General features: G+C 39.9%; 1 protein-coding gene across 1 annotated transcript in view; it reads left to right on the top strand.

Annotated features, from left to right (window-relative positions):
* The first annotated feature begins 2,499 nt into the window (after positions 1-2,499).
* ADAMTS19 (ADAM metallopeptidase with thrombospondin type 1 motif 19) overlaps positions 2,500-27,513 on the top strand; it is a 270,234-nt gene continuing 245,220 nt past the window's right edge. Inside the window, exons 1-2 of the mRNA XM_019964589.2 lie at positions 2,500-2,775; positions 3,420-4,063. Coding sequence (XP_019820148.2) covers positions 2,703-2,775; positions 3,420-4,063 — 717 coding nt within the window. The 5' untranslated portion in view covers positions 2,500-2,702. The remainder of the gene's footprint in view (positions 2,776-3,419; positions 4,064-27,513) is intronic.

Here is a 27,513-nt window from a genome sequence, read left to right as displayed (position 1 = left end):
TCTTAAGTCTCTTCTACTTAATCAAAAAATCTTCACACAAGTCATTTCTCTCTTAGACTTATTCTCTCTGTAAGATAGATAAATCATGCTGATAGTAACTGATCACCAACAGATATAGCCTTGTAATTCTGGATCAAGGAATTGGAATCAAATACCACACAGAAATCAATCTCTATCATCTTCTAAAGCATCTTAGAGAATTTCCTGAGAATTTCCACACGCATTTGGTAGATAAATCTCTGTATTAGACAGGGTGATGTAAAGAAAGATATACAAAAGAAATAATTCCTACCTTTCCAGAAAATTGATAGTCTAGTAGAAGAAATATTTACACGAGTCATTACAACCCAAATGATTTATAAAAGCCTTTGAAAATAGACAAATAAATTATAAGAGTATTTCAAATAGGAGAAAGAGTAGAACCAGCTGGGAGTTAGGCAAACTTTTCTGTAACAATCAGTATTAACCTTTACTGTAAGGGGTTGGGATGGTTAATGGCTGTTATATAGCTGGAGAAAAGAAAAGGGAAAGATGAGAACTTACATAGGCAATCTGTGCTTTTAAATATAATCATACAGCTCATCTAGTTTTAAGGAATCACAAATGTGCTCCAACAAATACACACAATTCAATGGGCATTTCTTCTACAGTTTTACATTTTTGTTGACGTTTTGGTTAAAATTACATGAGAAACGCTTTAAGATTCAAATCCTTGTTGAGGTGTTTCGTTGAAACTAACCTTCAGTGTTAAAAATTTGCTTTATTTCTTAAAAATAAACTGCCTCTGATTTCTTGCCTAGTTTTAACTCCATATAATTGAGTCCCATAAAAACGAGGGTGTAGGCGCCTAAGCAAACCAGATACTTCTTGAGTGTCTGGAAACCCACACCCACCCTAGTTACTCCAGCTCTAGAGATTTTACAAGACAAGGTTTGGAGACGGACATACCTAGAGTGTCTTTGTGTTTGTTTTGAAATTCTGGACAACTCAAAGAAAGTATTCTAGGACCCTGCTTATTCAAACAATGGGTTTCCTTTGAAATAAGATCATCTGCCTCCCTTAAAGACAGAGTAGTCACCTTTGACACTAAGAACAGAAGGTAAAACAACAAAGGATGTGGGGAACCAACCTCAGTGCTGGAATTTTTAAGAACGGATTTGCATTAACTCTTATTTATAGGCACCTGGCCTAGTTCTGAGGCTGCAAATGGCAGGTTAGATCAATCACCCTGGAGCCTGACGTGAACGTTTCGATGTGACCAAGAGAAAGGTGCGGGGGGGCCGAGGGGGGGAGGTAGGAACTACGAAGAGCTGCCACAGAAGAAGCAAGAATATTTAAGGCTGAACTGCTCTTCAAAGACAGAAGTAGTAAAAACATCTTTTTTTAAAGGAACAACAACACCAAAAAGGTAAAAGGGCAAAATAAACTCACTTGGCTTGAGATCTTTAGACTACAGTATTTAATGCTGGTTTCCTTCATCTTAACCGTAGTTTGGAGTGTGTATGAGAGAGAGAAAGGGAGAGAGAGGGAAACTGATAGCACTCACGAATGGAAAGCCAGAAAGATAAGGTGGGACAAGGGCTCTGAAATGTCAGGGTGTCTACTATCCTGGGAACCTTTGAAGCACACTCCATGACGAATTACATTATCTCCAGGCTTAGAAGATTCCTAGAGACAAAGATGGGAAGAAAAATCAAAGGTCGTTGGCAAATGGGGCCGCTGCTTTGTGCTCCAGTCTGCACTAAATTTGGCTTTGTGTGCAGTGCGGATGGGTGGGGAACTCCACTGAAAGAGGAACCCCTTGTAAAGGGGTGGGAGGTGGGGAGGGGACGGCCCTTCTACCTGCACACACCTCAGCAGGGAGAAGGAGGTGCAGCCTAAGGATGCAAATCCGCCTCCCAGAATGGCCAATCAGGAGTCAGGTGAGGGAATTTGGGTCCCCACCCCACCCCAACCGCGCGTGTGAGCACGTGTGCAGTGTTCTGGGACCTTTGTCCCGCAAAGTCACGGTTGGCGGCCGCCCCTTGGTTCCTTTTTCTCGTCGGATCTGCCTCAGTCTTTTTTTTTTTTTTTTTAATCCTCTCCACACCCACCTCACGAGTAGTGTCTTCCCCTCATCCCCTTCCAAATTCCCTGCCGCGCCGCGGCGGGTGGGAACCCGGAGCCGGTCCCGAGGAGGGTGCGGAGCTTGGCACAAGCCCGGCTGCCGGGACCGTGGCACCAGCCCCTGGCAGTTCCGCGCGGGTGCCGGCGACGAGCCTCAGCTCGGACACTGCGGCGCTCCTGCCCGCGCGGGGCCGTCCTCCGCCAGTCCTGAGGCAGCGCTGCCCGCCTTGCGCCTGCCGGCTCTCGGCTGACCGTGGCGGGGCTGTCCTGAGGGGCTCCGGAAACTCCTGCGACATCCAGAACACAGAAAATAAGACTCCTCACCTAATTCGCCGGGGAGCCGGGGCGCTGCGGGGCCGCGGCGCTGCCTGCCCCCGCTCCTCCCCCACCCCACCCCCAGCCGTGCTCCGGCAGCCTCTCGGAGTCACAGAGCACCCCCCACCCCACCCCCCGGCAGACAAAGGGCCTGGGCAAACTCGCCGCCCGGCCTCCTTGCGCTCCGGGAGGCGGCGGCGGCGGCGGAGGCGCCGGCGGTGGATCGCGCAAAAGGAGGCGCGCGCGCGGCCCGGGAGCGCGGTCTGGGGAAGAGCCGCGAGATGCGCCTGACTCAAATCTGCTGCTGCTGCCTCCTCTACCAGCTGGGGGTCCTGTCGAATGGGATCGTTGCAGGTAAGTTCTTCCGTGACTTTGGGCTTGCTTTTCCAATTTCCCCAGCCAGAGACCAGGAACGCACGGGTCGCTGGGGCTGGCGCAACTGTGCGCGGTGAGCAGGGCTTGCTGCTGCTGCAAAGTCGCTTCAGTCAGCGGGCAGCAATTAAAAAAAAAACAAAACCCAGAGTGTGGGCAGAGGGTCACGCTCCTGAGCTAAGCGCACTTCTCGTGGCCTCATTTCAACAACGTGAAATGCTTAGTTTTCCTCTCCTGAGAGTTAATATGTGCAAAGGTACGTTTACAGCACCTGGAGGAAATCTGGGAAGTAAAGAAATTGCTCTGGCAGATACTGAAGGAAACATTTTAATTGTGCTGGAGCCTTTGCACCGGTTTTCTTTTCTGCAACTAAGTGCTGTCACCAAACTTTGCAGCCCCGCTTTCCCCCTCCCCCCGCCCCGATAATCGTACTTTTATTTTGAAAATGCTGGGGTCTGTAATCTGATCGCCAGACTTCAGGGGTTGTAAGTTTCAGGGGCTAGACGGGTGGTCTCCAGCGCGTTAGCCGTGAGCCCTGTGTGTGTGCGGAGTGTGAACTCTGGGATGCTTGTGCAACTGAGGCCGCGGCTCTTTAAGCCCCGCACTTCTGTCTGCCCCGCCCGCAGGGCTGCAGTTCGCCCCCGACCGCGAGGAGTGGGAAGTCGTGTTTCCTGCACTCTGGCGCCGGGAGCCGGTGGACTCGGCCGGCGGCAGCGGGGGCAGCGCGGACCCAGGTTGGGCGCGCGGAGCCACGGGCGGCGGAGGCGTCCGGGCGCCGGCAGCCAGCAGCTCCCGCGAGGTGCGCTCCGTGGCCCCGGCGCCGCCCCAGGAGCCTGTGGAAGGCGGATCTGAGCCGCGGCCCCGACCCCCGCCGCCCGGGGGCGAAGAGGATGAGGAGCTCGAGTCTCATGAGCTGCCGCGGGGATCTAGCGGGGCTGCCGCCCTGTCCCCGGGCGCCCCGGCCTCGTGGCAGCCGCCGCCCCCGTCTCCGCCCCCAGCCCAGCCAGCCGAGCCGGACGGCGACGAGGTTCTGCTGCGGATCCCGGCCTTCTCCCGGGACCTCTACCTGCTGCTCCGGAGAGACGGCCGCTTCCTGGCGCCGCGCTTCGCTGTGGAACAGAGGCCGAGTCCGGGCCCGGGCCCGGTCCCCACGCGGGAGGCAGCCGCCCCGCGCCCTCCCGCGCCGCATGACGCCGCCTGCTTCTACACCGGGGCTGTGCTGCGGCAACCCGGCTCGCTGGCCTCTTTCAGCACCTGCGGAGGTGGCCTGGTAAGCCCCTTTCCTTCCCCAGCTCTCCTCTTCCCCTGCCACTCCTCCCTCTCCCCTTGTAGACCAGGCAAATTTGCCTGCACCTCATCCCGTTCAGAGCGCGCCCTGAACTTCGCCCAGCCTACACCACCCGAGTCTCCACCATTTAGCGCCCACAGAACACCTCCAGGGCAGTCAGTGAATCCGAAATCTAATTGAATGGATTAATAATCTTCTGCTAGATGCTTATAAATTTTTTTGGAATTACTAGGTTACACTGTCTCCTTGCAACCCTTCCCACTGGTTTTGTTTCTGCTTTTCAAAATAAGCCCACCACGTGGTGTCTTTTAGGAGATTGGAAGATAACAAGTTCGTTCACTGCTCAATCTCCTCCTCCTTGCCTCCGCCTCCAGTTTCTCATCTATTATCTCATAAGTTCTTTTTTTTCTTTCTTTCTTTCTCATGTCCTACTTCAGAGTTGTCAGAACAGTTCCCTAGGGAGTTATATTCTGACATCTGTCTGGAATTTAGACACATCCACGCTCACGCGGGACACCTGTTCACTGTTCTTGTGAGAAACGAGTGGAGAAGGAGTTAAGTCAAAGGCCACGAGCAGCTGACTAATGGATGACAGAGAATCCAATCAGAACTTGAAGGGTTATGATTCTAAGATTTAACATTTCTAAGGTTTACATACTATTTGGCCATAGTTTCTTTTCTTTTTCTCCACTCCAGGGAGGAAAGTAGCGCGGCTGAGAGCCTGGCTCAGAGGCCAGCTGGAACTAGAAAATAAAAGCCATTTGCTCTATCTGAACAATAGTGACTTCCACCCCCTCTGTTTTGACCCAGGGTGTGGGATAATTGTTACCTCCTGTTAGGTTGGCCTTTACTTTGTGGTAGGCATAACTTGCAACGTAGAAGTACCATCGCTATAGGTCCATTTCAGTGGAGTTAAGTACATACACCTTGTGTGGCCGTCATCACTGAAAACTTTAATAATTCTTTAAGGCAAAATCCGCAAAATATTATAAACACCCATGTGATTTGTGTCTTCATTTTGATATTCCAATTGAGCCATTGATGAGATCCACAAGGACTTCCCTAAAAGCAACCTGCTCATTTGGAGAAAAATCCAGTAGTAATGGACAGCAGAAGACATCAGCACAGTCAAAGCCACCCAAAGCCATGAGATGGAAAAAATGGTTTAAAATCCAAACAAAATGAAACTGGAATTTTTTACCTATGCCCTTCTAAGGTCCCATAGCAAAAGTGATGTAAAATGCTGAATAGGGCTATATTTTAGCAGATGCTCATAATAGTGAATATTCAAATATGGACATTTTTAGCCATAAGTGAAAAAAATGACATGGAAAAATTACATGAAAAACTTTAAAAAATGTTTTTTGTGGAACTAATGTTTGAACACTTCACTGGGGGAGACATTCTGTAGGGATTTCATTGTCCACTGGATTTTGGCCAGGGATTAAATAATTACATATAAAAAGTTCCTGATGCAGTAGAAGCAGTAGGGGATAAAGCATTTCTCTGTGTTCAGTGTGGGCTTTTGGTCAGATTTTCTAAATGAACTATGCCTTCTCTCCATCCTTAGAGGAGCAAAGTTACAATTATGAGTAGGTTTTTCATAGACTGAATAGGAGTTTGACATACCTCGCTGTTTATCATGTTGGACTTTTACTCACTTTTCCTATTAGCCACATATATGTATTCTGAACTGGGAAGTCTTTGTTGTTGAGGAAAACTGAGTTCACCAGTAATACAGTGTAGCAGTCAGACTTGGAGTAAAAAGTTAGGCAAATAGCCAAGAAGGGTAGGTTTGTTACTCTACACTCCACTATGCCAGCCCTTTCCCTTTGAGGGTGGATTAGGAAAGAGAAAACATAATTTGTTATCTGAGCTCTGACATTGGCCTATTCCCTGATGATTGACAAGTTCCTTACCTCTCTGGGATCCAGTTTTCATAAGTAAAATGAGTATCTGATGATTTAATTGAAATTGGATGATAGAATGAGAATTTTCCTGCATGCTAAATATATCCTAGGGGCTTGCAGATTAGAACATCATATACAAGTAGATAGGATATAAGTAGTCATGAAACAGTGACATACCAGCATGATAAATCAAATGTATGCCTGAGGCTAAGTCATGCTTGGGGAGTTTGGGAAGGCTTCCCAAGGGAAATAGAGGTTCAGTGGATTTTGAAGCAGGAGAAGCCGAATTTCTCCAGGCACGGAAGGGCTGGGAATGCTGAGGATAGAGGGAAGAGACTGAGTGATGTGAAAATGTAGAGCCTATCAAGGGAGTAGGAAGAAACAAACAAACAAACAAACAAACATGTTTCCTCTGAGGAGGCCAGAAAGTGCAATAAGGGGAAGTGATCCTAAACTGTCAGGTGAGAGCAGACCTCAAACGTCTTGTCTGCTAGGGCCTGGGCCTTTTCTGTTCAACTGTTGATTATTGTAGGACTACATTGTTGTTCCTCTCCATTTCCAAAATTCTGTGATCCAGTAATTCTAATGTGAGGCATCCTGATGTCTTTATATGAAGGTGCACACCACTCTAGTACTCTTGCCTGGAGAATCCCATGGACAGAGGAGCCTGGTGGGCTGCAGTCCATGGGGTCGCTAAGAGTCGGACACGACTGAGCAACTTCACTTTGACTTTTCACTTTCATGCATTGGAGAAGGCAATGGCAACCCACTCCCGTGTTCTTGCTTGGAGAATCCCAGGGACGGGGGAGCCTGGTGGGCTGCCGTCTCCGGGGTCACACAGAGTTGGACACGACTGAAGCGACTTAGCAGCAGCAGCAGCATTCTTTATAAATGCAACTCCTTTAGTTTGCACCAGTTTCTTCTCAGTAAAAGCTTTCTGGTTGTCAGTTACATAAAGAAGAGTAGATCAGGAAGTATACTTTCCTTTCCCCTCGCTCAATAGTGAATTTTTTCCACTTGTGCTTGAATTCTTCAACACCTTTTGGATTATTACATATTTGAAAGGTTCTAAAGGTCTCTATTGGAGAAGGAAATGGCAACCCATTCCAGTGTTCTTGCCTGGAGAATCCCAGGGACAGGGGAGCCTGGTGGGCTGTTGTCTCTGGGGTCGCACAGAGTCAAACAGGACTGAAGCGACTTAGCAGCAGCAGCAGCAAAAGTCTCTATGAAAGGAAATAGATCATTAAGGAAAGAGTTATCAACTCTTGCAGAGTGGTGAGTATTATGACTGGCCAGTTCATTCTCCAAATATCAATCTAACTTGTGCTGTGAAGGGAGAAGTGGTTGAATGGAGATTTTGGTTATAGGTTCTGGTATTGCTTCTTCTAAGTACTTAATGTTTCCGGATCCCATTTCTCCTATTTATAAAAAGCACAAATTGTATATCTATCACTTAATGTATGACATGTTCTTATGATTTATTTTCCCTTATTAGTCTCTAATGGGGGCTTCCCATGTGGTACCATGGTAAAGAATCTGCCTTACAAAGCAGGAGACACAGGAGACCTGGGTTCGATCCCTGGGTTTGGAAGATCCCCTGTAGGAGGAGATGGCAACCCACTACAGTATTCTTGCCTGGAGAATCCCATGGACAGAGGAGCCTGGAGGGCTACAGTCCATGGGGTTGTGAAGAGTCTAACATGACTGAGTGACTGAACACACACATTAGTCTCTAATATTGAAAAATAATCTTATTTGAGCCATGTATTAGATCTAATGAGCACATTAATAATAATACATAATTAAACATTTATTGAACGACCCTTTTGAGCAAGGCATGGTATACAAAGAGAATACAAAAAGAAGATGAGGAAGGCTTAGTATGTTTCAAGGAGATCCCAATCTGGCTTGCCAGTCACAAATATAAATAGGGAAATAAAGTAAGTTGAGTTACGTACAAATGTAGGAATGTCCCAAGTGCTATGTGATACTCTCTTGTTCATCTCTTCATTTTCAGAACGTTGTAAGATATCTAGTTTTTAGAGACAACCAGTAAAAGTCACTAAATAAAACTACGCATATGGTAGTTTATTCTGTTTTAAATAGTAATCTCTAAAAAAAAGTACAAGAAAGCAACAAATTAAATTCCGTGAAAGACTGAAAAAATCATGTTTGTTCAAAATTAACACTTTAAAAAAAAAAAGCACACCTCAGCACTGGGCCAAGATAAACTAGATCAGTGCATTCCTTGCCTATGATTCTCTTTAAATGAACTATTGAAATGGTCCTCAGTAATATTTAGATTATTTTCCCAGAATGATAAAGAGTAAGTACTAAACCTTAAATTTGGAGTTTTGTAAGTTTAGGGTTTTACATAGTAGTTGTTCTGAAAAGCTCTTGATACAAAATCTGCAGTCCTGTGTAAATTTCAGGTTTTTGAATTTACTCTCTTATGTAAATCAAAGTATTCTGAGCTATGGCAAGTTTAGAACACATATATTTGGGAGCATCCTTTTTGGACAAGGAGCTTCACCAAGTACCAGTACAGAAATAGGAGAGGAGGGTATGAGGACGGGGAAAGAGTAGTGCAGATCCAGGAGAACTGGACTAGAAGTAGAATGAGTATCCAAATGAAAAAGTAAGATTGCAGACTAGTTTCACACATCCAGTGACTTTGTTCAAGACAAATCTTAGGAATGACAGAGACAATATATTCTAAATAAATCTAAAGCAGTATTTGAAAAGAATGCCATCAGTACATCAGAAATTTTGAATATCTCCTGAAAGACTGCAAATCTGTGGATCAGATTAATGGAAAACATATAGGTATTAGAGAACATGTATGAATGGTGGCAGGTACGGCAGAGGTGCTGCTGCACACATGGGGAAAGAGAAGGCCGTGAACGGAAGGGGACCCTGGAATAGCAACACTCCTGGGCTTGTCTGCCATCTAGTTGCGCCAAGCAACAGAGGCCAAATGTGTGTCCCTGGACAAGAGCGGAGAGAACAGAGGTAGAGCTTTCCTGACATGTACATGATACTAGAGGACAGACAGTCTCCACTCTCAGAACCTGAGCCATTGGCTTTCTGCATCCAGTAGATGGTCCCACGTAGCTCTCCAAGTAACTAGAGGCAAGCTGGTCACAACAGATGGGTGAACAGGAAACCATAGAGAGAGGAGCTGACACCTATGAATATCACACTCTTAAGAAATCATATAAAAGAGGGTCATCAAACTGGTTGATTAAAACCACGGAGCAACAATCTTAATAGATGACATAGCATACTTTAACTGAAATATAAGAAGGGATATATATCTTATGGACAGAGGAGCCTGGTAGGCTATAGTCCATAGCGTCACAAAAAGTGCTCAGGGCTGGTGCACTGGGATGACCCAGAGGGATGGCATGCGGAGGGAGGTGGGAGGGGGGTTCAGGACGGGGAACACATGTACACCCATGGCTGATTCATGTCAATGTATGGCAAAAACCACTACGATATTGTGTAGTAATTAGCCTCCAATTAAAAAAGACACAACTGAGGCTACTTAGCATGCATGGGATAAAATCCAGGACCAGTGCTGTCCATAAAAAATGATTAGATACAACAGAACTCACATTATATGATCATTAGAAATAAAAATTATATAGATGAACTGGTAAGTACGTTTGTGACCTAGAAGGCAAACCTAGAAATTATCCCAGAATAGAATATAAAGGACAAATGGATGCAAAACACAAAAGAAAAGTTGTAAGCCATGAATCAGATCTAGATGGTCCAAATTTCTTTGGGGGGAGTTAATTTAAGAAAGTAAGTTAAAGGATAGAGTTTTTAAAATGCATACAAATGAGCCCTAAACATTTGATTCTAACATAAATCACCAGAATATACATTCATTAGCTAATCTTTGGGTGTGAGGCCAGATACTATGCCTTTGAATGTAGGTCAGCTAACTGGTACTCCAGGTGAGCCTTACTCACCATGAGCCAAAACCATTTTCCAATATAGGTTGCTATATTTGGAATAAAAATTAAAAGACAAATGCAAGGCAATTTCTGTGTAGAACCCTGGACATTTGAAACTTCCAAATCCTGTACAGTTTCATCCCAAACAAAGTTATAGCACTTTTTTTTTTAAGCCACTTAATCTTTCTCTGGTTTTTCCAGAACTTTCATGAAATCAAAGACATGTTTTGCACTTCTGTTTCCCAGACGTTAGTATTTAGGGTTTGATTAAATTATGTGATTACTAAATGTTGTGAATATGTGTTCAAACAACTATAGTTGATTCGTGGTGAACACAGTGCTGACTGGTGGGAGTAATTGTGTGCAGCAAGACCAGGGAGGAATTAATTGCTGTGAGCGTTGAGCATATTGCATATGTTAATTCATTCAGTGATTTGAGATGAATTAGCTGATGGAACCTGTGTTGGTTAGGTAGAGGGTAAGAGCTTTCTATGATGTCAATCAAATTTGCCCCAGAGATAAAGGAGGTTGCACAGCTTCAGATGGAAGCATCAACCATTGGACTCAGAGTAGCATAAATAGAGGCCCAAACCTAGACTTATTGTGGCAGAATATTAGAAAGTCAAAGAGAAAGAGACAAATTCTATGTGTTTAGTAAAGGAAAGGTTATCTACATTAAAATGTATGAAGTTGATAGGAGAGATTGAATTAGTAATGCTGAATGTGAGAAGGTCATGAGTTGATAGCTTCAGATTTCGGAGGAAATGTGATTTTGAATCCTGGATTCAGCCAAACTGCCACTTAGGTTTTTAAAGGGAGAATAAACTCATTTTCAAAATTGTAAGGACCGAGACTTTACCACACAGCACCTCCAAAAAGTTATGCAACAAAACAATCTTCCTCTAAAACCCTTTCCCCGGTTATTAGTATCCCATTCCAGAGGTGACCGGGCTTCTCTGATAGCTCAGTTGGTAAAGAATCCGCCTGCAGTGCAGGAGAGCCCTGTTCAATTCCTGGGTTGGGAAGATCCCCTGGAGAAAGGATCAGTCTATTCTCTAGTATTGTTGGGCTTCCCTTGTGACTCAGCTAGTAAAGAATCCACCTGCAATGTGGGAGACCTGGGTTCCATCCCTGGGTTGGGAAGATCCCCTGGAGAAGGGAAATGCGACCCACTCCAGTATTCTGGCCTGGAGAATTCCATGGACTGTATAGTCCATGGGGTCGCAAACAGTCAGACACGACTGAGCGACTTTCACTCACTCAGTCACTCCAGAGGTGACCAGGGTTATTATAATACTTTCTATTGTGTGATTCAGAGGTAATTGATTCGTAAATGAATAAAATGTATGTATAAAGAGCTTTGTAAAGCCACATTTATCCACACACGCACTGACAGGCAAGATTATCACATATGAGTGCGTAAAGAGAATCTTCTTTCTTTTTTGGTTGTTCTATCTGACTACAGAAAATGCCATAATCACCTTAATCAGTTCAGTGTGGATATATATTTGATTGATTCCAGTATGTTCCTGCTATGATCAGTGCTAAATAAATAGTGCTATGCCATTTTGCCTACATCATGTATAACCTCGTTAAAGGGCCTGTGTGTTGGTATTTTGGGGCAAAATTGCCAGATTGCACCCCATGGAGGTGGGTGCTGCTTTACTTTCTGAGGTCAGCAGAGAACCAGAGTCCATCTTTCACATATGCTGTCACCAGCATGGGTATTATTAAACATTTTGATCCTTGTAAAATCTAATAGGCAAAGAAATGAAGTTTCTCAAATTAGTTTTAATTTGCATGTTTTTGTATTATGGTGTGACTGACCATCTCCACATTTTTTTCTCGTTTCCTATCCTGTAAATTTTGTGTTCATATTCAACTCATTTTTTGTTAGGTTTTTGGTCTTTTTCATTTCTAATGCCAGGCTCTTTTTCTATTAGTATTTTAAAAAGAAAGGCTAATGACAAAATACTACAAGCTGAGTAGAGACAGTTTAAAAAATACATAAATTTACAAGTCATCTGTAATCTTACCATCCATAGACAAGTGAATATGCCAAAAAGGAAATATAAATATTGAATGGAAATTCACTGTTTTTTCAAATGTATAGGGAAGCAGGGAGAGAAAATTTCTTCAATAACCATTTTTGATTCATAGATTGGCACAGAATATGAAGATAAATAATATCCAGTGGGCATGCTTGGGGAACACAAACTTATACATTGTAGGGAAGTAAATTGGGTAGATCTTCTTGTATATATTTAAATTTTGGACATGTTTATTTTTCAGCAATTGTAGGAATCAGTGTTAGAGGAATATTCACATATAAGCAAAAGATTTATATATAAGCCTATTCATTGCAGCATCGTTCCTTGTTTCAAGGTCTTTATAGTTTTTAAGGAACCGTCACTTTGCCTCAACTTGTCCTGCCTGTCTTTTGCACAGTTCTTTGACTTAGTAAGTGTTCAGTGTTTTATCAACTGTAAATGCACATCTCCTTAAGACATCCTATGATTTTCCAGTTTAAAAGTCAGAACGCCATGGGTGATCATGTTTCTGCTGACAGTGACACTGGAAGAAGTTTCTATACTTAGAGTGGCCAAATGCAGATACTCTGGTCTTTTTTAAGAAAGTGATATAGTGAATTCTAGTAAGAAGACTCATTGTGCTGATGGAAAAAGCAATATTATACATTAAAAGTTAATAACCCCTTTAATCATATGTTAATCTATGTCTTAGGGCCCTAAGAGACTTCAGACATGGACCAGTTTTGTGAGAAGAAATTTTGTCTGTTTAATAGTATTTGTTTATTTGATAATATTTAATATGAATATACACTTACTTGAAATTTATTGGCTGAATCATAAAAGTAGTATGCCTTTTTAAATTCAGGAAATTCTGAGTAGCCGTCTTAAAACACTTTTTATGCAGTACTAAAACAGAGCACATTTTTATTGAGCTCATGCACAATTGAATGTTTCCGCTTAATTACAGTTACATTTTTACCCAGATGGTTTTATGGCTTTGTGTTCGCAAAATAAAAACTATCAGAGGAGTTCCAGGTTCCTGATAGATGGGAAGCGTATTGAGTTAGTGAAGTAATCTTGACGGGTTTTAAAGCAATGGGAGAACCAGTAGTCCCTCTTGGATTATTTTTTTGGGGGGGGGGATGTTTCCTGCAAGGAAATTTTAAGATTTCCTTAGCCAAGTGAGGACCATAATTTGATGCAGAGTGCATTTAGGGTGCAGCCGTAGTGAACACATCATCTTGTCTCCATCTCATCTTTATTCTAATGCCAAGCCTTCGACTGAGAGAAGTGAGAAAATGGGAGCTCAGCCATTTCAATGCTACCCAGATATTCGTACAGCATTATTGCATGGTGGTGTTAGAAAGGCCCTTGGGAATTAGATAGTTCAGTGCTTGCCTTTTCCAGCTGATTTCATTTCGTAATTAACGTCTATATATCTGCAATAAATTATTAACTGTTTCGGCTTTAACTCAGATGATCAGGGAATGGAGCTGAGGAGGAGCACAGGCCAGTTTTAGCTTTATTTAAGCAGCTTCTGCTTTCTTACAGCTTTCTAATTTAAAAAGTAAGACCTAAATATTTTTTTCTCCTTCAGAAGCATTTGAAGATCTTTCACTCCAGATTTTTCCTCTTCCCTCTGCCTGGCTTCACCTAAAATATATGACCACTTTCTGCAGTGAGCCCACACCATCAGCTTTTGGCTCATACTTCTTGATGCCCTGTTTTTTAAAGTCTGGTGTGCAAACACCTGGATCGAGATCATGGCTTTGGGGAGAGGTACTAGGGGCTGGAAATTATCCACTTAAAAATCAGAATCCCAGATTGAGCCTCAAAACTAAGAAATGTATTTTATAAAAATCCAAGGTAATTATTATACAAGCTCAAATTTGAGGGCAGCCACGCTAGTGGCTCTAAAAACTCCAGAGCTCAGGAGCTTTAAGGACTGGATTTGCATGCATCAAACTTCATATCCTCTGTGTCTTGAATGAATTTTAATACTCTTTTACCTCCAGTTATAGTAAACTTGGATACCTCCTGTCCTTGCTTTAACATCTTCCCAGGAACCCACTCAGATGCCATTGAGCTAGATAGGAGTTTATGACTCAGTTATTCAATAGTCTGCAAGTGTGAACTAGTTGGGAGATGATATAATGGGACCTAAATGCTAGTATGAACGTTTTCCTACTCTTTAGGTGAAAAAGTATTCAGAAGTTGAAACTTACTTCCTATTTTAGAATTTAGAAGTAAATAGAACTGAATTATTTCAACAGTTTTATGGATAATACGTTGTTCAGTTGCTCAGTCGTGTCTGACTCTTTGTGACTCCATGGACTGCAGCATGCCAGGCTTCCGGGTCCTTCACTATCTCCTGGAGCTTGCTCAAACTCATGTCCATTGAATTAGTGGTGCCATCCAACCATCTCATCCTCTGTCATCCCCTTCTCCTCCTGCCTTCAGTCTTTCCCAGCATCAGGGTCTCTTCTAATGAGTCAGTTCTTCTCATCAGATAGCCAAAGTATTGGAGCTTCAGCATCAGTCCTTCTAATGAATATTCAGAATTGATTTCCTTTAGGATTGACTGGTTTGATCTCCTTGCAGTCCAAGGACTCTCAAGAGTCTTCTCCAACACCATAGTTCAAAAGCGTCACTTCTTCAGTGCTCAGCCTTCCTTATGTTCTAGCTCTCACATCCACATATGACTATTGGAAAAACCATAGCTTTCTCTAGAATGAGACAGCAAAAGAGACACTGATGTATAGAACAGTCTTATGGACTCTGTTGGAGAGGGAGAGGGTGGGAAGATTTGGGAGAATGGCATTGAAACGTGTATAATATCATGTATGAAACGAGTTGCCAGTCCAGGTTCGATGCATGATACTGGATGCTTGGGGCTGGTGCACTGGGACGACCCAGAGAGATGGTATGGGGAGGGAGGAGGGAGGAGGGTTCAGGATGGGGAACACAGGTATACCTGTGGTGGACTCATTTCGATATTTGGCAAAACTAATACAATTTTGTAAAGTTTAAAAATAAAATAAAATTTAAAAAAAATGCAAAACAAAAAACAACAAAAAAAGAAAGGAACATAGCCCTGCTGACACCTTTACTTTGGCCCAGCAAGACCTGGGTAGGACTTCTATCCTAAGAACTCTAAGCAGATAAAATTGTGTTGTTATAACACACTAACATCACTTCTTTGGTGCTCAGTCTTCTTTATGGTCCAACTCTCCCATCCATACGTGACTACTGGAAAAACCATAGCTTTGACTATAGGGACCTTTGTCAGCAAAGTAATGTCTCTGCTTTTTAAAACATTGTCTAGGTTTGTCATAGCTTTTCTTCCAAGAAAAGCATGAGATTTATTCTGGCTTCTGTAATAAAATGAAATTTATTAGAAATAAAGGAAGAAACATATCTTCAGAGTGAAAAGGACCTAAGATACCACCAAGTTTAGATGTGGCTAAATGAAGACTGAAGCGTATTGTAGAGGAATATTAAAAAGTTCATGAGAAAATTGGAAACTCTTTTTGAGAGATTATCTGCACTGGAATGGCAAAGCAGTGTAGTTAGATTAAGACACTTCGAAGATGTATGAGGATTCAGTGGTAAACTATCTCAAATGGCAAAAGTAACCTAACATATCTTATCTACTTATTCACAATGCAAGAATTTGGAGGTTAAGAGTTCTGTAAAACTCAGGGGTTAACAGTCAAAAACCATTACCATGCCGAGTGGCCAGGCAGATAATTATATCAGCTAATGTGATTAGTGCAAATTGTCTATCTCTGTTCATTCAGTTGGCTCCAGATATCTGCCATAAGCTATTAAAACGGGCGTATGGGCTTCCCTGGTGGCTCAGATGGTAAAGAGACTGCCTGCAATGCAGGAGACCTGGGTTCGATCCCTGGGTCGGGAAGACCCCCTGGAGAAAGAAATGGCAACCCACTCCAATATCCTTGCCTGGAAAATCCTATGGTCAAAGGAGCCTAGCAGTCTACAGTCCATGGGGTTACAGAGTCGGACACGACTGAGCAACTTCACTATCGCTATCACTATTGTAATTTGTAATTGAATGCATGTAAGAGCAACTAAAATGTGATAGGTACATTTCCATTATAAATGTATTATGTTACCAGCAAATATTTTAGCATGCCCAGTTCAAAGATAGGCAGTTCAGTTATGGACAGGAACTTATGTATAAATAGCATAAGGTCTTCCTGTTGTTGTCTGGATGTGTGCTTATGGATAAATAGAACTTCAGTAATTTATTACAACAAAATGGAAAGTCTGAGTAATTCATTGTGGAAGTATCTGTCTTTTAAAATTTAATTATTTAATGCCCAATGTTATTTACTAACATGGATAATTGCATGTCTGTGTAGATTTCCAGTTAGGATTTTGTCACTTCAAAATAGATGGTTATAATTAGTAATGTTTTTGAGAGTATTAGTATTTTATGATGAAAGTTCCTACACAGAAATTTTTCTAAGTAAAACTTATTTCTCATTAGTAAGATAGATTCATGAATATGTCAAGCTGATTTTTCTAGGACAAATCATTATTTAACATGTGACAATTCTAAAGGATATGTGAATGCTTCCCACGCAATATCTTTTTTTCTGGTACAATTTACATACCATAAATTCATCCCAATGTGCAACTCAGTGACTTTTTTGTCTGTTTACAGAACTTCACAACCATCTCCACAATTTAGTTTTAGAACATTTCTTTCACCCCAGAGGTGTCCCTCATATCCATTTGCAGTCATTCTGCTCCAACCCCTAGTCCCAGGCGGCTATTCATCTGCTTTTTCTTTTATAGATTTACTTTTATGTTTCATGTAAGTTAAATCATATAAAATTTGGTCTTTTGTGTCTGGCTTCTTAAACCTAGCATAATATGTTTGAGGTTCATCCTTGTGGTAGCATGGATCATTAGTTCATTCTTTTTTTTTTGCTGAATCGTAAGTCATTCTTTATCCGTTCGTCACTTGATGTGCATTTGATTATTTCTACTTTTTTGCTATTATGAATGATACACAAATATGTATAAGTCGTTGTGTAGATACATATTTTCATTCCTGTTGGATAGGTACCTAGGAGTGGAATTGCTGGGTCATATGGTAAAGTTATGTTTAATATTTTAAGAAACTGCCAAATTCTTTTACAAAATACTGCACCTGTTTACATTCTCACCAGCAATTATTAGGATTCCAGTTTTTCTACATCCTCATCAAAACTTTTTATTATCTCTTTTTGATTAAAACTATTTTTGTGGCTGTGCAATGGTATTGTGATTTAAATTTACATTTCCTAATAACCATGTAGAGGATATTTTAATGTACCTTTTCATAGCTATTCATATATTGTCTTTGGTGACGTCTTTTGCCAGTTTTAAATTGGTTTTTTAAAAATTTTCATCTTTCTGTTTAGTTTTCAGAGTTCTTTGTATACTCTAGTTGTAAAATCTTTTGTCAGACCTAGATTGTTCTTCATGTCTATAGAGGTTTCTGTTCATTTTCCTAATGGTGTCTTTCAAAGATAATTTTTATAGATTTTTAAAAAGTCCAATATCTTTTTTTTTTCCTTTTATGGAATGTACTCTTAGTGTTGTAACCAAGAACTGTATGTCTAACTCCAAGTCACATAGGCTTTCTCTTATATTTTCTTCCATAATTTTGGTTATTAAATGTAGGTCTGTGATGCATTTTGAGTTAATTTTTGTATATGATGTGAGATAAGAGTTTGAATTAATCTCTTTGTATATGCATATTCAGTTTTCTCTCAGCACCCTTTGTGAAAAGACCATCCTTTCCTCATAAAATACCAGAGAACTTTTGTCAAAAGTCGATCATAAATGAGTTTACTTTTGTACAATTAACACTGTTTTTTAAAATCTATATGTTTATCCTTATGTTAATACCATATTCCCTTGATTTAAGAGGCTTTATATTTTTATTTGGGGAAATTCAACTTGGTTTCCTTTGTAAAAGCTTTTTTTGTCTATTCTGGATCTTTTGCATTTCTGTATAAATTTGGGGACCAGATTGTCAGAATCTGTGAAGCATCTGCTGGGACTTTGATAGGGCTTGTGTTTAAAGATAAATTTGGGAAGAGTTTCCATCTTATAAACAATACAGATGATTTTTCTGCTACCTGAAAATTACTATCTCAGCATTCATTAGGGGATATTTTTCAATATTCCATTGACTACTAAGGAGTAACATTAGCTACTGATAGCCTGTATTATAGTGGACATGCTTTAAAATTCATAAATAATTTATGAGAACAGATACTCAAAGTCACTCATTTGGAGTGATATAAATAAAGCATACAAAATAGGAAATTATAAAGACTTAGTGTCTGTAGGATTAGGACATGAAAACACATCAAACTCTGATTTTTTTAAGTATTCTATTTAAGTGCTTCTTTATTTACTTATATTTCTTTTCCATGGGCTTCCCTGGTGGCTCAGACAGTAAAGAGTCTGCCTGCAGTGCGGGAGACACAGGTTCGATGTCAAGAGTCAGGAAGATCCCCTGGAGAAGGAAATGGCAACTCACTCCAGTATTCTTGCCTGGAGAATCCCATGGACGGAGGAGCCGGGCAGGCTACAGTCCATGGGGTTGTAAAGAGTCAGACACGACTAAGTGACTTCTCTTTCTTCTTTTTCTTTTGTTTATTTATTTTCTTTTCCATATAGTTAGTTCCCTGGGCTATACGGTGGGCCCTTGTTTATCCATTCTGTGTATAATAGTTTACATATGTTAATCACAAACTCCCAGTTTACTCTCCCACTTCGCAGTTTCTCCCTTGGCAATCATAAGTCTGTTCTCTATGTCTGTGAGCCTGTTTCTGTTTTGTAACTAAATAAGTCATTTTCTGTCATATTTTAGTTTCTACATATACGTGATATCATATGATATTTGTCTTTCTCTGACTTCACTTAGTGTGATTATCTCTAGGTCCATTCATGTTGATGCAAATGGTATTATTTCACTGTTTTTTAATGACTGAATAGTATTCCATTGTAAGTATGTACTGCACCTTTTTTCTCCATTCCTCCGTTGATGGGCATTTATGTTGGTTCCATGTCTTGGCTATTCTAAGTATTGCTGCTGTGAAGATTTCAGTGCATGTATCTTTTCAAATTATATTTTTGTCCAGAGGTATGTTCAGGATTGGGGTTGTGGATCATATGGTAACTCTATTTTTAGTTTTTGAGGTATGTTCATACTATTTTCCATAGTGGTTGCACCAATTAACATTCCTGTCAATAGTGTAGGAGGGTTCCCTTCTTTCCACACCCTCTTTAGCATTTATTATTTGTATAATTTTTAATGATGACCTTTCTGACTGGTGTGAGGTGATACCTCACTGAAGGTTTGATTTGCATTTCTCATAATTAGCAATGTTGAGCATCTTTTCATGTGCTTTTTGGTCATCTGTATGTCTTCTTCAAAGAATGTCTATTTAGGTCTTGCGTCTTTTTTTAATTGGATTGTTTGTTTTCTTGTTATTGAGTTATTATTGAGTTTGTATATTTTGGAAATTAAACTCTTGTCAGTTATATAATTTGTAAATATTTTCTCCTAGTCTGTAAGTTGTCTTTTCATTTTCATTTCACAAAATGAAAAGATAGTTCCCTTTGCTGTGCAAAAGCTTTTAAGTTTGATTAGGTCCCGTTTGCTTATTTTTGCTTTTATTTCTATTGCCTTGGAAGACTAATCTAAAAAAATATTGGTACGATTTATGTTGGAGAATATTTTGCCTGTGTCCTCTTCTAGGAGTTTTATGTTTCATATTTAAATTTTTAAGTCATTTTGAGTTTATTTTTGTGTATGGTATGAGGATGTAAGACTCAAGTATTGTTTCATATATTCCATTACTTTGAAAAAGACCAAAGTTGTAGGTTCATGGTTCAAATCAAGTTAACAAATAAATACAAACAAATCCAAATCAACCTTTTCAGGAAATAGATTTTAGTCACAGATTTTTGGAGTTATTCTCTAAATGTAAATGTGTATACAAATTATTGTGTGTGTTTAAACAGCCCAAAATTCTAAAATTGCACTTTTTTTGCTTAATAGCTGTATTTTTATTTTTATATTTTTTGAAGAATAGTTGATTTACAATGTGTTAGTTTCAAGTGTACCACAAAGTGATTCAGTGATTTTTTTGCAGACTCTTTTCCATTATAGGTTATTACAGGATATAGAATATAATTCCATGTGCTATACAGTAGGTCCTACTATGTAAAAAATAGATGAATAACAAAAATCATTTATTTTATATACAGTTTTGTGTATCCTACATTTTTCTAAAATTGTACCTTTTATTAAAAACCAAAGCAGTAGGCTTTCTCTGTTATTGTGACTTTGGGGAGATGCCTGCCAGCTGTAGCAATCACAATTGGGGAAATGTTAGGGAAATAAAGTCCCTTAAATAGTTATCGATTAGATATTAATTTAATAATATTACACAGAAGGCTACTAAAGTATTTTGTTAATTCCAGTAGATTCCTTTCCACATTTTAGCAACTCTTAACATTAGGGTTGTGTCATAACACTGATAGCATCTTAGGACTGATGAAATTTGATATGAAAGCTAATGTGGAACTGGTGTCATTTTAGGAAGTGAACACTTATGAAGGCCTAATGGTGCTGCTCTCCTAGAAAAACAGCTCAGAAAGTAAAAGGGAATGATATCTAAATGGTTCATTGAAATCTTTGGTTTTGAATAATAATACAGAGAGATGTAGACAGGAAACCTTTATAGTTTGTTTTTTCAAATGTGCTTAAATTTCTTCTGCTTTGTCAGCATTGAACCGAATTCCTGTAAATCTTATATCAACTCTAAACTTTAGGGAATACAGTGATGGCCCAAAAATTCTATCAGGAGAGATGTTTTGGAGTGTTCAGAGGAAAATGAACAAGACATACATAAAGATATCACTTGGAAGTTGTGTCCAAATCTTAGCTGGGGAAATGGTGAATTAAAGAAATACAGTATTTGATTACTAACTCAATTCCCATAATTGTTTATTTTGCATTTTTAGTTTCTATGGCACCTACTCTTGTCAGGTCTCAAGAGCTTACATATCTATGTGAATTGACAGGATCTTCCTTTGAAGGGGTAGAGTCATGAGATGGGGTCACTGGGTGGAAAGAAGAAGTACATTCACTGATTCATATTAAGAATGTGTTTTAAGCTTGAGACTATGAAAGCCCCTTATTTTATTTGAAATGCTTTTAGTTCAAGATACTAAAGCATCCTTGGGGACAGCCTAACACTGCACATTAATATGGTTTAAAATGTCTCCGAACCTTTGCCTATAGTTAGTTCAGTTGTAGTATTTTAGTAAGTGTTCTAATAATTTGGCTGTTCTTGCCTTTGGCTGTGGAGTCTCCACAAGTGCACAGTGTCCAATTTGGGGGTGCTTGGTCACATGATCTTACGTGTTCTGAACCTATTAATAACTCACCATAGGCTTGTAAGAGAGAGAATACATCAGACTCTATATTGGAACTGCATAATCGACTGTCTACTTCATCCTTCTCCCATTTCTTTCCATTACCTATTCCTCTAGAAGATACACATTCAGTCCTGTGTTAAAATTTGTATCTCCTCCGATTCCTTTAATTCTGAAGTAGATTTCAATAAATTAGTCTTGGAGAGGTAAAAAATAATACAATATAAATAAAAGAGAAAAATATAAATGGTTATAACTTATAATAACATTGGGTTAAAAGTACATTACAGCTTATAAATTACATGTACAAAATCTTTTGGTTTGTAGTATTTCTGCACAGTCTTAGAAAATAAGTGACTTGCTCAAATAGATACATATAAATCTAGTTTTTATTAACTGAATTATATTTTAAAGGCCCTTTAGGATGTACCTAGGTAATGAAAACAGATCGTGATTTTTTGTAAATAAAATAATAATCTGGGCTTCCCTGGTGACTCAGGGTTAAAGAATCAGCCTGCCAATGCATAATTCAATTCCTGGTCTGGGAATATCCCACATGCTACAGAGAAATTAAGCCTGTGTGCCACAGCTATTTAGCCTGTGCTCTAGAGTCCAGAAGCGACAACTGCTGAGTCCACTGTTGCAGCTACTGAAGCCCATGTGCCCTAAAGCCCATGCTCTGCAACACGAAAAGCCACTGCAATGAGAAACCCGTGCACTGAAGAGTAGCCCCTGCTCACTGCAACTAGAGAAAAGCCTGAGCAGCAGTGCAGACCCAGCACAGCCAAAAATAAATAAACAAATAAAAAACAAACCCTAACTTAGTATCACTTTCTTAGAGCAAATCTGTCTTGGAAAATGCCTGATACTTTTTACCTTTAAATAATTTTGAATCTACTCATTTTATTCAATTTGAAAGTATCCTTAAACTTTATATGTGAAAAATTGGGAGAGCTTTCTATGCCAGGGCTATGGTAGAGAGTGAATGATAAGATATATACCTGCAAGAAAGAGAAAAGGTACTAGAGTCTTCCACTAACTATACCGACAAGGTCAGGAAGCAAGTGATATCTTCACCTTTTCCCCTGTGAAATTAATAAAGATCAGTAAATGGAGATACTGCTATTTCTGTTTGCATCAATTGAAAGATTTCAGGCCCAAAATAAAAGGTTTCAGGCCTAAAATAGCTACTATTGTTTAAGCACTAGTGGATGGCATACTTATACTGCCATAAGGTATGGTTGAGTTTCTTAGAAACCCTTTAAAATACATACTTTCATTCAATTTTATAGGTAAGGATATTGAAGCTTGTGGAGATTAAATGCTAGCCAGCTGGTAAGGCCTGGAAATGAAATTCAGAGTCGTGTACATGTGTGTGTGTGTGTGTGTGTGATGAAAATATTTTTTAGCTTTAATTTTATTTATCAGTGATGTGTAACATTCACATCATTTTAATTCTTTGATACAACAGTCCATGGGGTCGCTAAGAGTCGGACACGACTGAGCGACTTCACTTTGACTTTTCACTTTCCTGCATTGGAGAAGGAAATGGCAACCCACTCCAGTGTTCTTGCCTGGAGAATCCCAGGGACGGGGGAGCCTGGTGGGCTGCCGTCTCTGGGGTCACACAGAGTCGGACATGACTGAAGCGACTTAGCAGCAGCAGCAACAGCATGGGGTAGAAATCGACATGGAAGAGATAGGGGAATTGAATTTGACATAGTAGAAATGACTGATTTTTAGTGTAGTCTGTCTTCCTTCTGCATCTAGGTCCTGTCTAATATTAGTATTTTTTTAATTTTATTTTATTTTTAAACTTTACAATATTGTATTGGTTTTGCCAAATATCGAAATGAATCTGCCACAGGTATACATGTGTTCCCCATCCTGAACCCTCCTCCCTCCTCCCTCCCCATACCATCCCTCTGGGTCTTCCCAGTGCACCAGCCCCAAGCATCCAGTACCTTGCATCGAACCTGGACTGGCGACTCGTTTCATACATGATATTATACATGTTTTAATGCTATTCTCCCAAATCTTCCCACCCTCTCCCTCTCCCACAGAGTCCATAAGACTGATCTATACATCTGTGTCTCTTTTGCTGTCTCGTACACAGGGTTATTGTTACCATCTTTCTAAATTCCATATATATGCGTTAGTATACTGTATTGGTGTTTTTCTTTCTGGCTTATTTCACACTGTATAATAGATTCCAGTTTCATCCATCTCATTAGAACTGATTCAAATGTATTCTTTTTAATGGCTAATACTCCATTGTGTATATGTACCACAGCTTTCTTATCCATTCATCTGCTGATGGACATCTAGGTTGCTTCCATGTCCTGGCTATTATAAACAGTGCTGTGATGAACATTGGGGTACACGTGTCTCTTTCAATTCTGGTTTCCTCTGTGTGTATGCCCAGCAGTGGGATTGCTGGATCATAAGGCAGTTCTATTTCCAGTTTTTTAAGGAATCTCCACACTGTTCTCCATAGTGGCTGTACTAGTTTGCATTCCCACCAACAGTGTAAGAGGGTTCCCTTTTCTCCACACCCTCTCCAGCATTTATTGCTTGTAGACTTTTGGATCGCAGCCATCCTGACTGGCGTGAAATGGTACCTCATAGTGGTTTTGATTTGCATTTCTCTGATAATGAGTGATGTTGAGCATCTTTTCATGTGTTTGTTAGCCCTCTGTATGTCTTCTTTGGAGAAATGTCTATTTAGTTCTTTGGCCCATTTTTTGGTTGGGTCATTTATTTTTCTGGAATTGAGCTGTAGGAGTTGCTTGTATATTTTTGAGATTAGTTGTTTGTCAGTTGCTTCATTTGTTATTATTTTCTCCCATTCTGAAGGCTGTCTTTTCACCTTGCTTAGAGTTTCCTTTGTTGTGCAGAAGCTTTTAAGTTTAATTAGGTCCCATTTGTTTTGTTTTTATTTTATTTTATTTTTAAACTTTACATAATTGTATTAGTTTTGCCAAATATCAAAATGAATCCACCACAGGTATACATGTGTTCCCCATCCTGAACCCTCCTCCCTCCCCATACCATCCCCCTGGGTCGTCCCAGTGCACTAGCCCCAAGCATCCAGTATTGTGCATCGAACCTGGACTGGCAACTCGTTTCATACATGATATTATACATGTTTCAATGTCATTCTCCCAAATCTTGCCACCCTCTCCCTCTCCCACAGAGTCCATAAGACTGTTCTATACATCAGTGTCTCTTTTGCTGTCTTGTACACCGGGTTATTGTTACCATCTTTCTAAATTCCATATATATGCGTTAGTATACTGTATTTATGTTTTTCCTTCTGGCTTACTTCACTCTGTATAATAGGCTCCAGTTTCATCCACCTCATTAGAACTGGTTCAAATGTATTCTTTTTAATGGCTGAGTAATACTCCATTGTGTATATGTACCACAGCTTTCTTATCCATTCATCTGCTGATGGACATCTAGGTTGCTTCCATGTCCTGGCTATTATAAACAGTGCTGCGATGAACATTGGGGTACACGTGTCTCTTTCAATTCTGGTTTCCTCAGTGTGTATGCCCAGCAGTGGGATTGCTGGATCATAAAGCAGTTCTATTTCCAGTTTTTTAAGGAATCTCCACACTGTTCTCCATAGTGGCTGTACTAGTTTGCATTCCCACCAACAGTGTAAGAGGGTTCCCTTTTCTCCACACCCTCTCCAGCATTTATTATTTGTAGATTTTTGGATCGCAGCCATTCTGACTGGTGTGAAATGGTACCTCATAGTGGTTTTGATTTGCATTTCTCTGATAATGAGTGATGTTGAGCATCTTTTCATGTGTTTGTTAGCCCTCTGTATGTCTTCTTTGGAGAAATGTCTATTTAGTTCTTTGGCCCATTTTTTGATTGGGTCGTTTATTTTTCTGGAGTTGAGCTGTAGGAGTTGCTTGTATATTTTTGAGATTAGTTGTTTGTCAGTTGCTTCATTTGCTATTATTTTCTCCCATTCTGAAGGCTGTCTTTTCACCTTGCTAATAGTTTCCTTTGATGTGCAGAAGCTTTTAAGGTTAATTAGGTCCCATTTGTTTATTTTTGATTTTATTTCCAATATTCTGGGAGGTGGGTCATAGAGGATCCTGCTGTGATGTATGTCAGAGAGTGTTTTGCCTATGTTCTCCTCTAGGAGTTTTATAGTTTCTGGTCTTACGTTTAGATCTTTAATTCATTTTGAGTTTATTTTTGTGTATGGTGTTAGAGAGTGCTCTAGTTTCATTCTTTTACAAGTGGTTGACCAGATTTCCCAGCACCACTTGTTAAAGAGATTGTCTTTAATCCATTGTATATTCTTGCCTCCTTTGTCAAAGATAAGGTGTCCATATGTGCGTGGATTTATCTCTGGGCTTTCTATTTTATTCCATTGATCTATATTTCTGTCTTTGTGCCAGTACCATACTGTCTTGATAACTGTGGCGTTGTAGTAGAGCCTGAAGTCAGGTAGGTTGATTCCTCCAGTTCCATTCTTCTTTCTCAAGATCGCTTTGGCTATTCGAGGTTTTTTGTATTTCCATACAAATTGTGAAATTATTTGTTCTAGCTCTGTGAAGAATACTGTTGGTAGCTTGATAGGGATTGCATTGAATCTATAAATTGCTTTGGGTAGTATACTCATTTTCACTATATTGATTCTTCCAATCCATGAACATGATATATTTCTCCATCTATTAGTGTCCTCTTTGATTTCTTTCACCAGTGTTTTATAGTTTTCTATATATAGGTCTTTAGTTTCTTTAGGTAGATATATTCCTAAGTATTTTATTCTTTCCATTGCAATGGTGAATGGAATTGTTTCCTTAATTTCTCTTTCTGTTTTCTCATTATTATTGTATAGGAATGCAAGGGATTTCTGTGTGTTGATTTTATATCCTGCAACTTTACTATAGTCATTGATTAGTTCTAGTAATTTTCTGGTGGAGTCTTTAGGGTTTTCTATGTAGAGGATCATGTCATCTGCAAATAGTGAGAGTTTTACTTCTTCTTTTCCAATTTGGATTCCTTTTATTTCTTTTTCTGCTCTGATTGCTGTGGCCAAAACTTCCAAAACTATGTTGAATAGTAATGGTGAAAGTGGGCACCCTTGTCTTGTTCCTGACTTTAGAGGAAATGCTTTCAATTTTTCACCATTGAGGATAATGTTTGCTGTGGGTTTTTCATATATAGCTTTTATTATGTTGAGGTATGGTTGACCAGTTTTCCCAGCACCACTTGTTAAAGAGATTGTCTTTAATCCATTGTATATTCTTGCCTCCTTTGTCAAAGATAAGGTGTGCATATGAGCATGAATTTATCTCCGGGCTTTCTATTTTGTTCCATTGATCTATATTTCTGTCTTTGTGCCAGTACCATACTGTCTTGATGACTGTGGCTTTGTAGTAGAGCCTGAAGTCAGGTAGGTTGATTCCTCCAGTTCCATTCTTCTTTCTCAAGATAGCTTTGGCTATTTGAGGTTTTTTGTATTTCCATACAAATTGTGAAATTATTTGTTCTAGCTCTGTGAAGAATATCGTTGGTAGCTTGATAGGGATTGCATTGAATCTATAAATTGCTTTGGGTAGTATACTCATTTTCACTATATTGATTCTTCCAATCTATGAACATGGTATATTTCTCCATCTATTAGTGTCCTCTTTGTATTCTTAATGTTCTAAAGCAAGAGTTTAGCATACAGTAGATATTTCCTTTAAAGTATACCTGACAATCCAATATCATTAGTACTTCAAGAAGCAAATAATTTATTAATTTCACCTGCCATTACATTGTTGGAAAATTGTGTTGTTGGAAAACCTTGGCATCTTGGAATTGATCTTGGTTTTGTTCTCTGAAATACAGAGAATGCTGTATCACCATACAGCAATTCAGTGGCACCAAGTACAAACAACCATAATAGTTTATGAATCAGTTAAGTTTGGGGCATTGTACCTATGGTTCTTAAGAGTTGCTGATTAGTTTTTACAGTAATTGTGTCAGGAAGGTATAATACACCCATTTTGTTGATTGGGAAGTTAAGCAGTTTGCCT

The sequence above is a fragment of the Bos indicus genome, chromosome 7 (genome assembly GCF_029378745.1).
Source record: "Bos indicus isolate NIAB-ARS_2022 breed Sahiwal x Tharparkar chromosome 7, NIAB-ARS_B.indTharparkar_mat_pri_1.0, whole genome shotgun sequence".
Classification (NCBI taxonomy): domain Eukaryota; kingdom Metazoa; phylum Chordata; class Mammalia; order Artiodactyla; family Bovidae; genus Bos; species Bos indicus.
Note: the sequence above shows the minus strand (reverse complement) of the source record. Positions and strands in the feature narration are given on the sequence as shown.